Here is a 17,998-nt window from a genome sequence, read left to right as displayed (position 1 = left end):
CTTGCTATGGCTTTCCCATACTAAATGAAGGATGGAATCTTCCCCTTTGAGTTTTAGGACTCCTTTCCTTATGATAAAATTAGGCTTTCTCTAAGGCTATTAACCTTTTTGGTTGTTTACATTGGACCAATATTGGTGCTTTCGTAGACTAGGTCTATTAAGGTTATGAACTACTGACCTCGTATGATCTAATAGAGCTCCTTATTTGAGTATTTTGTGTGATCCATCGCTTCTTTTATGTCTTCTCTTTGGGTGGATGTTGGTCCATGAGTTGTCACTCGACGTCTTCTCTTTGGGGCGTTCTACACAATCCTCAAATGTTGCAACTTGTTGTTAAACCTTAGCATAACCTTTAATCAATCTTGGATGGTCAACTTGATAATTTATGACACAATGATAGCATATCAATAATATAAAATGGTGGAGAGGAATTTGTTGAAGCACGCTAGTAAGGAAAATGATAAGTTTATGGTCTATGGTGAAGAGGGAGACATAATGCCAATTGTGTCATGTGGTTGGCAAGGCAAACCATAAAATGCTAATATAGCTCAATTGAAGTGACCACCCTACTAGAGATATATGACATTGACCATCATATAGGATAGGACTTAGAAGTGTTCTACATTGTTATATATCCTCTTAGAATTGGAAGACAAGGGTTACTCAAAAGTCTAGATATGAACTTGAATGCATGAGGTTAAGGGAGGAGATAAATTTGGGGAGAGTAAAATATGACCTTGGTGGAGTTTTGAGGACAACAAGAAGTCGTGATCTGAGGAGAGAGAAATAGGCACAGATTAACACAAATTATGGGTTGATTCAAGCTACTCAAGGTTGCTCTACAAAGCATGAATGGGGCTATATTTAAAAGGGAAAAAGAGGGCATTAGAAGAGAGATATATGAACAACAAGCATAAGAATGAACAAGGATGCTTTGTGGAATGTAGTATGATGAGTTTCTATTGTTAACAATTGAATATTGGAGAGCTTTTATGCAAGCCACAGCTATCTTAAATCTCTTTTTAATTATGTATGCACTCCAGTCATGAAACAAGAGAGTTTGTGGATTGATTTGATATGCATTTCGTTCAATATTGTCTTGGAATAAAATATGGATGTATTGGGTTGATCGAGTGGCTTATTCTTGCAGTCTAGAGAACATGGTATTTTATGAATGTATGAGCTAAACAAATATCGGGTTGTTCTCATGCATAAATAGGACCATTCTTGTTCCATAAAACCATTGTTTGTTGTCCAAACACATGTATCAATGCTTATACTCATTTAGGGATAATCATAGTTAGATTTATGCTTAAAAAAGGCCTCAAAAACTTATTTATATCCTGTAAATGTACTAGATGCTTGATTTCATGGAATACAAGAGGATGTAGAAAAGCTTTGGATCTATTTGTCTACCTTGTTTGTAAGCTTTCTAATCATTAGTTATTTCCTCATCTTCAAACCCCAAAACCCATCTCTTCTTAAGTTGAACTCTTTCATCTTGAGACCTGGTGTCTCCTAGTCATACACAACAAATTTCTCAACATGTTTTTGATGAACCCAATGTGAAAGAGCTAAGCAAGGTGAAACCAACATCATGGATGATCCTTCAAATGCAAGATTTGTACAACGAGATGATTCGTAGCTAATTATGCAGACATGTGGGATGTATAAGCATAAAGAAACTGTTAGAAATGTGTTTGAGGTAGTTTTGGTTGAACCAGTGCAATTTGAAGGACAGGATGTATCAAAGTATTTGAGGCCCTATGTCAAAAAATTGGAATTTGTAAAGTTGTATGCAAATCAAATAATTGATACTTTGTTCAAATTGTAGTCTAAGAACTTAGATTGCATGTAAATGAAATTCTTGTAGATCATGGCTCAAGCTAGGATGATTTTTCAAAAGCACTCAAGGATGAATATTATATGGAGGATGTAGAATTGGTGATGAAAAGAACATTCTTAAAGTGGGTTTCTAAGCCTAGAAGCAATATAATTCCTTTGAGAATTTGAGCACAAATATGGAATACTAGATAAAACAAAGCAATCGACTCTAGAGATGAAGAAAATAGAATTATTTCTTTAAGCTACAAATATTTCACTGCAACCAAGTCTTGAAAAGATTTTAGAAGATGGCAACGCATAATAAGGGTTAAAGACTGAATAGAAAGATGTGCAAAATGTAGTGTCTAAGCTTGTGAAAAGATAGAGAGGAAGAGACAAATTGACCATTGCAACAAGAATCAATCTAGTTTGTAGAAGAGAAAGCAAGTAAACGGCCAGTTGTATACTCTAGCTCCAAACAAATATGATACGATGGGAAAATCAGTGAAAGAAACACATGATTTGCAAAATTGAAGTTTGCAAAGTTAGAGGAGAAAGGCCGTTCTTTTGGATCTAAGCCTCCAAACTATGAAGGGCTTGTGTTTAGATGTATTTGGTGTGATAGCATAGACCGTGCCCGGAAAGACTACTACTATAATTACAAGGATGCCTTGAACAATGATCTTATTTTCTTCAAAGATAGAAAGATCCATTTGTGTGAAACAAGGTTACTCCTTAGTGCTTTTTTGGAAAGGGTGATATGAGGAAGCTAGTGGAAGATATGTTTATCAGGCATGCATTTGCTACTGCGAAAACAATTACTTATGGTTTGCATTTTGAAAATGTTACAAAGAGAGATGCTGAAAAAGGATGCATGACTGACAAGAAAAATGAGCCTTAGTCTTATGCAATATAGACAACTGAAAAAGGAAAGATCTCTAGGTATGAACTGAACTAGGCAAGACTTTGCATTTGCTAAATGATTAGTTGGCATAATCCTGTATATCCTTTTTTTGTATACGCATATATTGCTAAAAGTCAAAATATTGGAGTTGTTGTTGAAGAGAAGCAAAAATGAAATGATGATAATGAAGGAACATCAAAATGAGTAGCAAAGGAAGTGGAAAGCTTGATTCTATACCTTATGAAATCTCTTCACTTGATGTATCCATAGAAAATCCATCAAAAGGAAAAAAGCTATACCAAATTGAAGCTAAAGCAAAACATCTAGCTTGTAAACTATAGTCTGACATTGAAACAACAACAAATTTGAAGCAAGTCCTAGAAGAAACAATGTTGAATAAAAAGTGGAATTTGCTTTAGGTGAAATTATAGGGATTGCTAAACAATAATTTCTTGATAAAATCATTGACATTATTAAAAGAGAAAGCATCAAATTATAGGAAAATCAATTAGTGCCACTTTGCAGGGAGAAGAAGAATTGTTTTCATAGGGCATACAAAGTACACAAGAATCACAAATTCATGAGATGCAAAAGCAAAGGAAGGAGATATTAAAAATGTAGTAGTTTGTAGCCAAACTTCTCAAGGGGTAAAACAAGTTTGCTTCATAGAATAAGAAGTTCCAAGATTATTCTGAAGAGTCACTGTGTAAGGAACCATTGGGCCAGAGCTACTATAAAGGCTCTTCTAAAAGTGGGTGAGCTTGAAGAGTCATGTATTGCATTGATAGATCATGGATCAGAGATAAATGTTATGACAAGGAAACATTATCAAGGTAGAAGATGGCCAATTTATATGGATCGCGGTGGAGAATGCAAGATGCAAATAATGTACTAAGGGATTTGTATGCCACATGTCAAAACGTTAAAATCACTATAGGAGATGTTCAGGATAAGTAGCATTTATTTGTGTAGGAGGCATCCGTGTACCCTATGATTCTTGGATAACCATATATTATTGTAGTTAGTATGGAGAGATGTATGAAGAGTAACATAAGGATAAATATGGTTGCTTTGTGGATTGTAGTATGTTGGGTTTTGCTTATTCACAATCAAAGATTAGAGAGCTTTTATGTAGCCTACTGCTATCTTGAATCTCTATAATCATGTATGCACTTGAGACATGAAACAATAGAGTATGTGGATCAATTTAATACATTCTTAGTTCACTATTGTCTTGGAATAAAAGATGGATGTGCTGGGTTGATCAAGAGGCTTATTTATTGGGCTAGAACATTGTATTTTATGAATATACGGGCTAAATAAGTATCAAGCTATTCTTATACATAAACAAGATTGTTCTTATTTCCTTAAAAGCATTGTTTGCAGTCCAAAAAGTTGTATGGATGTTTATGCTCATTCAAGGCTGATCATAGCCAAGTTTATGAACAAAGGTCTCCAAAACTGATGTATATGCTATACATGTATTGGATGCTTGCTTTTATAAAATATAAGAGGATATAGATAAGCTTTGAATCTATTTATTTACCCTATTGGTAAGCCTTCTAATAATTTGTTATTTTCTCATCTTCAAGCCTTGAAACTCATCTCTTCTTAAACTGAACTCTTTCATCTTGAGACCCGATGTTTGTTGGCATACATATCAAATTTGTTGATACCAGGGGGCATATTCCACGGTGGATTCTGTGAGACCATGATGGATTCCGTGAGTTTTTATTCCATGGTGGATTCCGTGAGGTTTTGCGGTGAATTCTGTAAAACTATATTTATTTGTCGGGGCTCGTACACAAGGTGGATTCCTTGTGCGAGAAGTTGACGGGGACACTTGTCCTTTTCGGGCGTCATGTTAATTAAATGTGCACATGGGTGATTCCACAGTGGGTGATTCTGAAAAATACATATTTAAATTAATGGATGTTTATGAGTTTAGAGTACACTTTTATTAAATTAAGGTTAGGATAGAGTTCCAACTTATTTATTTATTTTGTAGTTGAAGATTGCTAGGTATTTACTTTTGTCAGTTTAATTTTATTATTTTCTAACCATTGTGAATGCTTCAGTTGATGTGTAGAGCAGGCAATGGTAGCGTTGGGAAGCACTGGCGGTTGCGTGGATCCAAATTACTTAGAAGAAATTATCATTTTTTATGGGCGCACGCCTTATCATTAAAGGTGCATTGCTAATATTTATTTAGGCGCGCTTATTTATTTAAGCATTCGATAGACATTTATTATTTTGTATACGCATGGGCGCACAGTTTAAATATTTCATTATTGGACATTGTACTTGGGCACAACCCGACACTTGGGACGCCCAATCGCTTTATTCTTTATTTGGACAAAAGCAAATACAAAAGCTAAAGCATGCTAATTGTAAATTGGGCTATTTTTTAGCTTTGAGATGAATAAATTTATAAATACATGCATTGTGGAGCGCTCACACAAGGCATGGGAGGAGATTGTACCCAATTGGTTTCTTTTCTTCATATCGTGCAAGTCTATTTTCTTACTTTTTGTGCTAAAGTAGAGTTCTTTTGTTCTTGGGGACCTTCTGGCGCTGGTTACGTACATATCCAGCATCCGATCTGCACACCAGTGGTATCAGAGCAAAGCTGAGATCAAGGGCTTCCAATCGCTTACCATCTTGCGTGAAGGGCGAAGCTCCTGGAATGAATGGGCTCTTCAGTCAATCTCACGATAATCCGTCAATACTAGCGTGTTCCTGGCAGTGAAGAATCCCCTGCTACGTTGTTGGATCATGAAGAACCAATCTCTGATGGTGGAGAACCACTTCCCAAGCTCCTTCATCAAGTCATTTTTTCTCAGAGAAGAAGATAAGTCAAATTTTGCTTAGTTGGAGGTTACAAGGTTAATAAGCTTATTAATAAAACGCTTAAGCCCACAAATCTCAGCGTCAACGATGGAAGGACGTACTTGCTGCAGTCGACATCAGCGAAAAGTCGTCGCCGCCTTGGTCGTTAGTAAATCGTTTGATCAAGCTTTTTAATTAAAGCTTAAGTTTCTTTTAAGCTACTAAGGCTTAAAATTTTCAAGTTTCAATCTCCTCTTAAGCAGGCATTCGCACTTAGCTTATTCCAAACTCGTTTCAACCTCCCTGCAAGCCTCTGTTCACACCCGTGCTATGATAGAGATAATTTTCAGCAAGCAGATTGCTATACGTAGTCTTTACGGGCAAAGAATTCATCAAAGAATGACTTTATCAACTTCCGTGTCCGGAAAGAAAAAAGATTGCAAAAGGCCATTTAAAAAAAAAAGAGAAACAAGCCTTGTAAACCCGACTTTGAGCTACACTCATCCCACTAACAAGATTTTAAGTGTGTGAGGTTGTTTGAAATTTTACAGGATGTCCAATCAAAATATGGAAGATTTTATGATTGAAGGTGATTTACCGGAACCAATGATGGAGCAAAAACTGGATTTAATTATGATGCAGCTTCAAGAGGAACGAAGAGCACGTCAAACGATGCAAGCTCAACTGGCCACTCTTCAACGATCTACTGCTGATCAAGACAGACCCAACCCGAAGATGTTATACAACGCATGATTGATGCGACACTTGAAGCACAATCTATCCAGAAAGAAGCCAAGATAAGTAAAAGAAATTTCAAATTCTGTACTTTTAATGGGTTATGCGATGGAAAGACTGTTCTCGCTGTTATCAGTCAGTTTGATGATTATTTCCATGAAGAACAGTATGTCGAGAAAGACAAACTTAAGTGTGTCACTAATCATTTAGTGAATAGAGCATCACTATGGTGGACTGTTGTATGCAAAAGTATTGACTGTCCTACTACTTGGGAGACTTTTCAAAAGAAATTTTTGCATAATTTTCTTTCACCTCAATTCAACAAAAAAGCAATCAAACAGTGGGATCTTCTGCAACAAAGAGATTGCGAGCCTATTTCACAATATACCAAGAGTTTTTGGAATGCTTTATTATAACTTTGAATGCTCAAAGATGTACCTGAGGCGACCCACGAGCACAAGTTTATGTCTAGTTTGCTTGGTCAGTTCTATGCAGAAGTGAACATGTTCAAGCCAACAACTCTCGAGGATGCGATTTCTTTGGCCCATGATGCTAAAGACAAAATTCGAGGATGAAAGAAGCGATCACAACAATTCTCAAATAACGGTAACTTTGGTACAAAGCAATTTAATTCTAACTTTCAAAGATTCAATCAAAACCGCTTTGTTCCATCTTCTTCCCGTAAATTTTGGACACGAACCCCTGCTTTACCATCAAACACAAATCCAAATCCTAAGCCATCTCTCCAGCCAAATCCCAACATTTCTAAACTCCCTGCTATCACCAATAATGTTTCCAAAGCCAAATCCATAGTCTGCTATAAGTGCCATTAACCTGGACATCTAGCGGTGAATTGTCAATCCAAAAAGCCAACTGTTCACATCAACTATCTGGGAGCAACTGAAGATGAAGATGCTGAACAAATGCCAGATTTCACAGAAAGGTCGATGATGATATCGATACTACTTCAGATATTTTACCACGTATGCCAAATCCCCATTCTTTATTAACGATGAAATGTCTTGTGCATGGTAGAGAAAAGATTGTTTTACATGATAACAGGAGCACACACGATTTTATTTCTGTAAATTTGGTCAAAGAATTGAATTTACATACTATTTCGACTCATTATTGCATCAAGGTTGCATTCTTAGGTACTAGATGCAATGGAACACAAGAAGTGCATGACCTAGAAATTAAAATTGGTGATTATGTTGAACGCAGAAATTTCTTAGTTGTGCCTTTGCAATCTAGTGACATTATCTTAGGAATGCCTTGGTGTCATCAATATAATCCCGATATAGATTACTCCACGCATTCAATGAAGATTCATTATAATGGGAAACAAATCACATTGCATAGTATGCACACCCTTGATAATTTTCAATTGCTTAGTCATACACATGCTAAACATGCATTGAGAAAAGCTAGTAAATCATACTTAATATGGACAGATGAAATTAAAGTTAAGGGAAATCAGATGCATCCTAGGTACGCGCAATTTCTTTCACAATTTAAAGATTGTTTTGCTGCTGACTTACCCCCTGGATTACCACACCCACGCATCTTGAAGATCATAAAATAGACTTAATTCTTGGATCACAACTACCATATAAAGTACCTTATCGACATAATCAAATTGAACAGAAAGAAATTCAAACCCAAGTTGAAAATTTGTTAACCCGAGGACTCATTAGGCCTAGTAGTTCTCCTTTTGGTGCACTTGTCCTATTAGTCAAAAAGAATAATAATACCTATAGGATGTGCATTGATTATCGTGCCCTAAACAAGATCACTGTCAAGAGTAGATATTCGATCCTTAAGGTAGACGACCTCATGGATAAACTACAAGGGGTTACAATATTTAGTAAAATAGACCTTGAATCTGAGTACCATCAAGTACGACTGGATACATATGATATTTTCAAATCTGCATTTAGGACTCAATTTGGACATTATGAATTCCTTGTTATGCCTTTTGGTTTAACGAATGTACCAGCCACATTCAGTCGTGTGATGAATCGCATATTTTTGAAGCATCAATATTGTATCATTGTTTTCCTTGTTTATGACATATTGGTTTTCAGCAATAATGAAAATGAGCATTATGAACATTTATTCTTGGTTTTCAAATTATTGAAAGAGAATCAATTATATGCTAATCCTAAAAAGAGTGAAATTTTCCAAACCCACGTTGAATACTTAGGACATATTGTTTCATTTGAAGGTATTAAAGTTGACCCTAAAAAGATAGAAGCAATTTTGAATTGGCCAATACCTAAAAATGTGCATGAATTACGTTCTTTCTTACGTCTTGCTAGCTTTCACAAAAAAAATTGTGAGAAATTTTTCATTGCTTGCATTGCCTTTGACAAAATTATTAAAGAAAGGTATTGTGTATCATTGGTCTAAAAATCAGCAAAAGTCTTTTGATTTACTGAAACATGACTTAACACATGCTCTTGGATTGCAACTACCTGACTTTAATAGACCATTCTTCCTAGTAGTCATTGACGCTAGTGGATCTGGAATAGGAGCTGTCCTTATGCAAGATTCACATTCCATAGCCTACTCTAGCTGCAAACTTAAACCCTCTGAACTCAAGTATTCTACCTATGATAAGAAATTGCTAGCAGTGGTAAAAGCTTTACATCAATGGAAACACTATTTAATGGGATCTGAATTCATGATCAAAACTGACCAATAAAGTATCAAACATTTCCTTAGTCAGCCACCACAAATCTCTGACCGTCATATTAAATGGGCTGCTTTCATTCAAAGTTTTCATCCACTTATCCAATATCAACTTGAAAAAGAGGATATTGTTGTCGATGCCTTGAGTAGAAGACTAACTATTCATAATATCTTTGCTATATCTTTTGATTTCCTAATTCCTATGAAAGATACCTATGATCAAGGCCCTAGTTTTCAAAGTGATTTGAATAAATTAGTTGCAAATAATTGGATTCCAATAGATTCATTGTCTTATATTGATGGATTTATGTTTTATGAGAAAATGTTATGTGTAACTGTTCCATTTAGATCATTTGTGTTGCACGAAATTCATTGTTCTCCATATCAAGGCCATAGAGATATTATTTATACTTTGTGTACATTGGTTGAAGATTTTTACTGGCCACATATGGAATTTGATGTCTCTAACTTTGTATCTAAGTGTTTAATTTGTTAAAGAGTTAAGCGACACCATGGCAAGCAATATGGTTTGTTAATGCCTTTACCAATTCATGAACGACCATAGTAACATATTTCAATGGATTTTATAATTGGTTTACCTAATACCCAAGCTAATCATGATATGATTTGGACTATTGTAGATCGATTTAGCAAACAAGCATATTTCATTCCATGCAAGAAAACATTAATTGCATCTCAAGCTGCTCAATTGTTTTTGAAAATTGTTTTCACTAACCATGGTTTGCCAAAAGTTATTATTTCTAACCATGATTCTAGATTCTGTAATAATATTTGGACTACTTTGTTTGCTAATTTAGGTACAAAGATTGACTTTCCATATGTATTTCATCCTGAAACAAATGGACAAACAGAAGCTACTAACAATACAATTTTAGATATTTTGCGTGCATACACAATTTCAAAACCACAAACATGAGATACACACTTGCATTTACTTCAGTTTTCATACAATAATACACCACATATAGCTACACAGAAAGCATATTTTGAAATCATTTATGGACATAGATTGCTTACACCTGTTACATCATTGTCAAACAAAGTTAAAGCTGTTGATGATATTGCCAATATACATGCTATTTTTTTGCTGAAGTCAAAGACATGATTGTGAAAGCCCAGCAATCATATACTAGACAAGCTAACAAGAAAAGAAAAGCTATGAGTTTCAAAGTTGATAATTATGTTTGGTTACGCATTGAAAAGAGACGATTACAAAGTGTTGAGAAACACCCTGTTGTAAAGTTAGCTTCTAGATTTTATGGACCTTTCAAGATCATTCACAAGATCAATGACAATGCAAATAAGAATTACCCCAACACTTTTCATATCAGTTTATTACGACCTTTTAGAGGCCAATTACATGTTCACCCTGTCTATGAAAACCCTCCTTTGTTAGAAGAAGAAACTGAAATCCTTGAACCTGAAACTATTCTAGACACTGACTTTATGACCACTAGAACTAGCCGTAGATATTTTAGATATCTAGTTAAGTTTAAAAATCATCATGTTGAAGAAGCTCAATGGATGCACGCTCGTGACCTAAGTGCTTACCCCTAACTGTTGGCTCCACATTGAGCTAATAGCAATTGAGGATAATTACTATTCCACTCGGGGGATATGATGTCAAGAGGCATATTCCATGATGGATTCAGTGAGACCACGGTGGATTCCATAAGGTTTTGCGGTGGATTCCATAAAACTATGTTTATTTGTTGGGGCTCGTACACAAGGTGGATTCCTTGTGCGAGAAGTTGATGGGAATGCCTGTCCTTTTTGGGCATCATGTCAATTTAATGTGCACGTGGGTGATTCCACAGCAGGTGATTTCGAAAAATACATATTTAAATTAATGGATGTTTATGAGTTTAGAGTGCACTCTTATTAAATTAAGGTTAGGACAGAGTTCCAATCTATTTATTTATTTTGTAGTTGAAGACTGCTAGGTATTCACTTTTGTCGGTTTAATTTTATTATTTTCTAACAATTGTGAATGCTTCAGTTGATGTGAAGAGCAGGCAGCAGTGGCGTTGGGAAGCACTGGGCGTTTGCGTGTATCTAGATTACTTTAAAAAAACAATCATTTTTGATGGGTGCACGCCTTATCATTAAAGGCGTGGCGCTAATATTTATTTAGGCGCACTTATTTATTTAAGCGTTTGACAGACATTTATTATTTTGTATGCGTATGGGCACACAGTTTAAATATTTCATTATTGGACATTGTATTTGGGCACAACTCGACTCGTGGGACGCCCAACCGCTTTATTCTTTATTTGGACAAAAGCAAACACAAAAGCTAAAGCATGCTAGTTGTAAATTCGGCTATTTTTGAGTTTTGAAATGAATAAATTTATAAATACATGCCTTGTGGAGCGCTCACATAAGGCATGGGGGGAGATTGTATCCAATTGGTCTCTTTTCTTCATGTTGTGCAAGTCTATCTTCTTGCTTTTTGTGCTAAAGTAGAGTTCTTTTGTTCTTGGGGACCTTCCGACGCTCGCTACGTACATATCCAGCATCCGAACTACGTACCATTTCCCGACAATGGAGATGATTAAGTGACAATGTTGAGGAGAGGATACGATGATGATGAAGGGGAGGAGAACACGAGGTAGTGGGTGGTGTCATTGCAAATAGGGTGAGTAGGTTTAGTTGGCAAATGGCTTTTCTACGGGTGTCGACAATTGAGCTAGGCCTAACATAGGCTCAATGCACCAAAAATATCTCGCCAATAACACACAACTTTCAATGGTGTTGAGGAGGAAGGGCACGACATTGGATTGGATTATTGGTTAGTTAGCATGTTAGATACCCTCATGACTTTAAAAGACTTGATATTTGGCTAAAAAATTTATGAAACGAAGCCTCCATAGGACAATGTCTAATTTGTTTGAAGTTGTTTATTTCCACCCTACCCTTCCACAAATTCTTCCACACACACACACACACACACACACCCCCAGCCGCCCTTCCACAAATTCTTCCAAAAATTCTTCCATACCCTTCCACAAATTCTTCCACACACAAACACACAAACCTAAAATCTATTTGCACCACGCTCAGGGGTGCCAAACCTAGTTCATGTCCATGATAAAGTTAAAGGCCAAGGTGCTTTGGTCAAACATGTGCGATAAAAAATTAAACTTTCACATTTTGAGGAAAAAAAGAGAGTTGTTGTAGCTTGAAGAGTTGTCACATCATAAAGAAGTTGCACTTTTAACCATTTAATGCATCGATCTGAGTGGCAAGCACCTTGAGCACATGGCTCATGGTGGTGGTTGCGAGTTCGAAACCGGTGGCAAACCCACAGGCCATGGAGACCTAAAGACCTAACTGAGTTGGAGTCCCACAGCAAATGTGAACAGGTCCTGATGGGAACAGGTTCCTAGCTGTGTTTCTGCGGTGCGGGCAGCGTGAATGGAGCTGGGTCGTATTGGAGTCTGATTGGCAGTCTAAAGAACTCTCTGGAGAGAGAGAGAGACAGAGAGAGAGAGAGAGAGTTCTTTCCGGTACGTTTCTGTTGCGCAGAAGCGAGATCGGGGTGTGTGCCTCCGAGCGACCATCAGTCGACGAGCCAGTAGTCCTATCAGGGCTCTGGCCTGACCTCCAATCGAGCGCGCGCGCGCGCACGCACACACACACACACGCACCCTGCATTTCTCTGTCCGACATGGCCTCCGCACCGCCTGACGAGGCCCCCAAGAAGCAATCGTCCTACACGTATTGGGTCCGGCAGAAGACTGAGCAGGCCGCCCCTGACCCTGTCCCTCGCAAGCTCTCTTCCGGGGACCTTACCGGAGCTACACAAGCTGCACCTCTTGGGTCTCTGTGGAACCAGGTATTTCCCCTTCGCCCATTTTTTCACTTGAATCAGTATACCATATTCTGTTCGGTTTCACCCAGTCCTTAAAAGATCTCAATGTGTTACATCTATAGTTTCCGAACAATCGTTTAGGTAGTAACCTATCTCCATTCGGCTTGTCAAGCAAATGATTCCTTGCAGGGTTAAGATGCCTCCCATGTAGTTGTTTCATTTAGAAATCAATCCTCTTGCAGTATCATGCTAATATGCAAGCTTGCAGGGAAAAACTTATTTCCACCCTGAATATTAAGCTAATGACTCCTTATATGGTGAAGATGCCGTTGAGCCAATATGCAACATTTACGATTTTGGATCACTAAGAAGGGAAACCCCGGCATATTATGCAAACGATAAGGGTATCTAAGGGAAACCCTGGCACATTATGCAAATGCAGGGATAAGGGTATCCAAGGGTAATGCAAATTATGATGTCAATCTGACCTGGGCTAATATGCCATCATGCCCATATGCAACCTTGTAGGGGAAAACCTATTTTCACCCGCATATTAAGTAAATGATTCCTTATAGGGTTAAGATGCCATCAGTCCAATATGCAACCTTTATGATTTTGGAATGATTTGGCACAAAATGCAAATAATATGTTATAGATGTAAGGGTATCAAAGGGAAATGCAATTTGTGATGTCAATGTTACCTCTGAGTCTCCAATTGTTGATTGACGTATGTTAATCTTGTCAAAAGTTTTGCTTTCCAGTCCCTTTCTTGGTACAGAGATACTGTACATTTGGGCAGATTCTTTACAAGGTGCAAGCAATGCAAGGCAGCTTAGCTGACCTAGATTCATGGCTATATGTGAGATCATACAATGGTTTGAAGTTGTTTGTGGAGTTCATGTTTGAAATAAGCCTTTCAATCATGGCTTTCGTAGTGTTCTTGGTTGAACCTTAGCCACCTTCGCCTTTTGCAAGGTTGCCCATGTTCTTGGTTGAACCTTAGTTGTGTTCGAACATACCTAAGTACTATGCCTTGAGTGGATTAGTGAGAAACCTTAAAATTAATACAAGTATGATGATTATCATCAAACACTTTCTCTCAAATGCTCATTTTTGAACAAGATTTTATGTCAATACAAAAGAGAGTGAACAATGTGAATATAAGACTAAAGGAGTTAAGTTGTACTTAAGAAATCAAGTGCATCCATCTCTGAGGTAGAAAATCCAAAGAGGCGAACTCTAAGGAGTATTGCCTCATTTGATACCATGCTTATTGGTCTCTTTCCTATGGAGGCGACATAGGCTTGGTCTTTGACTTTTGTTAGAAGTGGATGCAGTGATGGAAGTGGAGAAGATTGCAGAAATAGACTGCACAACACGAGAGAGAAAGGAAAATATAGAAAACAAAAGAACATTGCAAAGGGAGAACTTAGAGATATGCTTGGGAAATGGAATCCATCTACCAAACACGAGATAGTTGCATACAATAGCGAGTTAGTGGCTCCATTGACATTGGCAATGGCTCCCTCTCTCCAACAGAACTTGCACTAGAAGTTTGCAAGTAAATGATAGCTGAGGAGGAGGAGCCCACAAATAAATGGGCATAAAATAATACCTAAAATGCATAAGGTTGGCCAACATTATAATGGCCTAGAAACATAGTCGGCTAGGCAAGAAATGCATGGATGTCAACCTTGGCTCTAGGATTTCAAAACTTGCCAAACTTCAGTTGATACAGACGACATCATTTTGCAAAGGCTGGACAGCTACTAGAGGAGGTAATGAAGGTGGAAATGTGCAAACAAGGGTTGAATGGTGGACACTCGTTTATGTATAGATGCACAAGAATCCTCCCTAATTAGGGTTTTGCTTATGGGACATAGAAACTCTTTAGAATCCCATATCGTTTAATGAAACATTTGGTAATGCATTCTAAAATTGGAATTGAGAAGGGACTGGAAGAAAAACTCAAGTCCATTTTACCCCAATGTGTTCAATCCCAAAGTAGCCAAGGCTTTGGACAAAGGGTACGTGTCATTGCCTAGTGGCTTATCAAGATGATAGAGACCATGATTATCTTACTTAGAGAGCCCAAGTGATCACCCTAGAGAGGCCAAGGCATTGGACAAAGGATACTCGTCGGTTGCCCAGTGGCCTACTAGCACTTGCAAAGGCAGATGGAGTCACATTGACCCTTTTTTTTTTGTTTTCTAAAAGGAGAATAAATGGTTTGCGGCCTATCAAGTAATTGTGTCCTGTGGGGAGAAAAAATAGGGATAGTTAGATCCACCACATCACAAAACAAACAAACTATCTTGACCACTCGAGGGTGTTGATGACGAAGTAGAAGGGTGAAGAAGTATGGAGGTGTGATGGTAAGGTGATAGAAGAACCACAAGTGGAAATAGCTTAGGATCTGCTGAAGGGGCTTCGCATAGTGAGATGCAAAAATACTACATGATGAGAATGCACATGTAGTAAGGTGCCACTTGGATGGTGTCCCTTGTGGGGAAATTGTTTACTTGTCCCAAGCACCCTTTTACAAGGATGATGACCATGCAATGCAAAGGGGAGGTACAATAGGGAAGGGAGGCTGGCATCGAAGACAAATGCTAAAACCCAAAGTGATGATGAAGGGAGATGTGATATTCCTTAATGGGAATGGCCAAAGGAGAAGTAGCCATTTGGGTATGTGGAACATGCATGCACTCGATCTCAGGAGGGGGCTCCAATGGACCGAGTGGCATAGGCAAGCTCAAATATCAACCTTGGGAGATGGTTCAATTCTATCAAAAAACGCGAAGATGGCAATCCATAATGCAAATAGAATGAATGGATGGAGGAGGAAGACTTGACCTTCCCTAGTTGGAAGAGCGGAAAAAAGTTACCCACTATGCAAATAGATCGAATGGATGGAGGAGGAAGGCCTGACCTTCCCCAATTGGAAGAGCGGGGATAAGTTAGCTACCAAGGCAGTTGAGATGTACTCGTACTTAATTTGTGGGAGAGGGTCCCAATGCTGACTAAGTGTCGTAAGCATGTGCGAAACTCAACCTTGGGACATGGCTTTGATGCTAGCCAAGAATGTGAAGGCCCAACCACCAAAGTGGTAGTCCACTTGTCATGAAAAGTAAACAAATAGTAGTGTATGAAACGATAGTTAAATGATAAAAAACACCTCAATTAAAAGGAAAGAAAGGTGGATGTCAAGATAAGAAAAAAATACCTAAGACCCAGTCTCAATAAAGTAGATTCTATTTTCATCTCCGTGTTGATGGAGGAAATACTCACCAAGGCAAGGATCGAAAAAACAGACCTTCAGTCCAAGTAGGACTTGCAGTGTTAGTCCTAAATTTAAATACAAAACTGAGCATGAAAAGATCATAAAAGAAATCGTGTTACTAGATTTTTCATATCGAGATGCTTTAGATGCTGTTCCGAATGAAAAGAAAACTGAGTGAGTGGAGAATGTAGCGGAAGACTTAAAAAAAAAGTACTCAAACTAGCCGATGTACCTGAACTAGCCTAAGGTGCCTAAGAATAACCTAGGACTCCTAAGAGACTAGCCTAGGGGAAGAGAATTCTCGAACTAGTCAGAGATACTATGAGGCATTGATTGAGGGGGAGATCCATGATCCATGTATTGGTGGCCAGCCACTGATGAATATGTATACGAGAGGGGGTAGAGAAATTGTGCTACCTCCTTGCGAAGGACCCCCTCTCAACCTCCTTGGAGTGGCACTACCATTGTCGGAAGGGGTTGAGATTGGTCTAGAAATGGGGATTGGATTCAACTTTGCGTGCATAGGAGACTCTTAGCTATGAATGAGGTGATTTTGGGTGTGGATCTAAGATCCTTGACCTTTGAGCGACAATTGTCATTTACATGGTCGGTTTTTTGGCAAAATGTACAAAATCTATTCTTTTTAGGTGAGAAGTGCCACGAGAGTCTTTGTGAGGGTGTGAGTGTACTAATTAATCACTTTTTCCTTCAAAGGAGTGACCATTGACATCAAAATGTGGTTTGTGTTTAGGGTCAATTGAGGAAAGCAAAATTGGGTCTAAATGTGGAGGTGATTCCTTTCCACTCGTTGTGTCCTTCAAAGAAGGAGACTACTCACTAGCACAAGATGGGGATTCATGCATTTGAGCAACTGAGGAGGGTGGTATAGTGTGCAAGATAGGGCCTTTCTCCGCAAAATAAGACTAGCGGATAGAGTAACGTACTGCGGGTGGGTGTAAGGCACAATGTTAAAGGGGGGTGTTCCCCCTAACGATGTTCCAGGGTGCATAATGGTATATCTCTGAGTGTTTAGTGATGGCCTAAAACCTTGATCTGCATCAAAGACAATGTGTGTTAAGATTGGACAACTTATTGTAGGTCTGAAGTAAAGGTCTAGATTGAAAGAAGAGGAATCTAAATGTGAAGTGATAGTGGGAGGGAAGGGTAGGAAATGTGAGATGAATGGAAAGCACCAAACTCATACTCGAAATGAAACAAAGGATGAAGGATTACCTTGTGGAACATCTCTTAACATAGAGTTTTCTTCAATACCATACCAATGCCAATATGGTCCATGGTGACTTTACAATTGAGTCTTGCACAATAGAAGGCGCAGCATAGAAAAATGAGACACACGCACAAAAATGGATTGTACGAACTTGCCATTGGGTTTGATTATGAAGAGTTTTGGCTTTGTCTTGAGTGGATAGTCTTTTTGCAACTGAGAGATCACTAGTCTCGACAACGGAATGCTTTAACTGAGATGAACCTGTTAGCGATTCAGATCCTGGTCAGTCGGACTGCCACGTGGCAGTCCGCACCAGTCGGCTGCATTTAATGCAGCCGACCTGCCTGTTTTTTTTGCGCCCAATTTTTGGCTATTTATAGCCGATTTTTCCAGTAGTCTCCCACATTCTTCTGCTCGCAGATTACAAGCTGGAGGCTCGCGCAGATTCCGTCTCTGTTCGCAGATTTCAGACAGGAGATCGTGCAGACTACAGCGGACTTCGAGGTAAACAGCAGGTTGCATCGTCGAGGTGGAGATACGCAGTCCAGCGCATTGCGCCCGTGTATATATCTGCATATCTTTGTATACAGCACACTTTATACATCAGATCTTCATCTTCCACTGTCTCTCTCTCTTCTCTCTCTCTGCGTTCTCTCTCTGTGTCCT

The 17,998-nt window shown here is 38.3% G+C and overlaps 1 protein-coding gene across 1 annotated transcript in view; it reads left to right on the top strand.

Annotated features, from left to right (window-relative positions):
* The first annotated feature begins 12,384 nt into the window (after nt 1–12,384).
* LOC148017121 (chaperone binding / ATPase activator) overlaps nt 12,385–17,998 on the top strand; it is a 31,016-nt gene continuing 25,402 nt past the window's right edge. Inside the window, exon 1 of the mRNA XM_087663115.1 lies at nt 12,385–12,845. Coding sequence (XP_087519241.1) covers nt 12,678–12,845 — 168 coding nt within the window. The 5' untranslated portion in view covers nt 12,385–12,677. The remainder of the gene's footprint in view (nt 12,846–17,998) is intronic.

The sequence above is a fragment of the Lygodium microphyllum genome, chromosome 22, assembly GCF_053477565.2.
Source record: "Lygodium microphyllum isolate KBCC chromosome 22, Lygodium_microphyllum_v1.1.10, whole genome shotgun sequence".
In the NCBI taxonomy this organism is placed as follows: domain Eukaryota; kingdom Viridiplantae; phylum Streptophyta; class Polypodiopsida; order Schizaeales; family Lygodiaceae; genus Lygodium; species Lygodium microphyllum.
The sequence above is the reverse complement of the archived record's forward strand: the minus strand, read 5'-3'. Positions and strand labels throughout refer to the sequence as shown.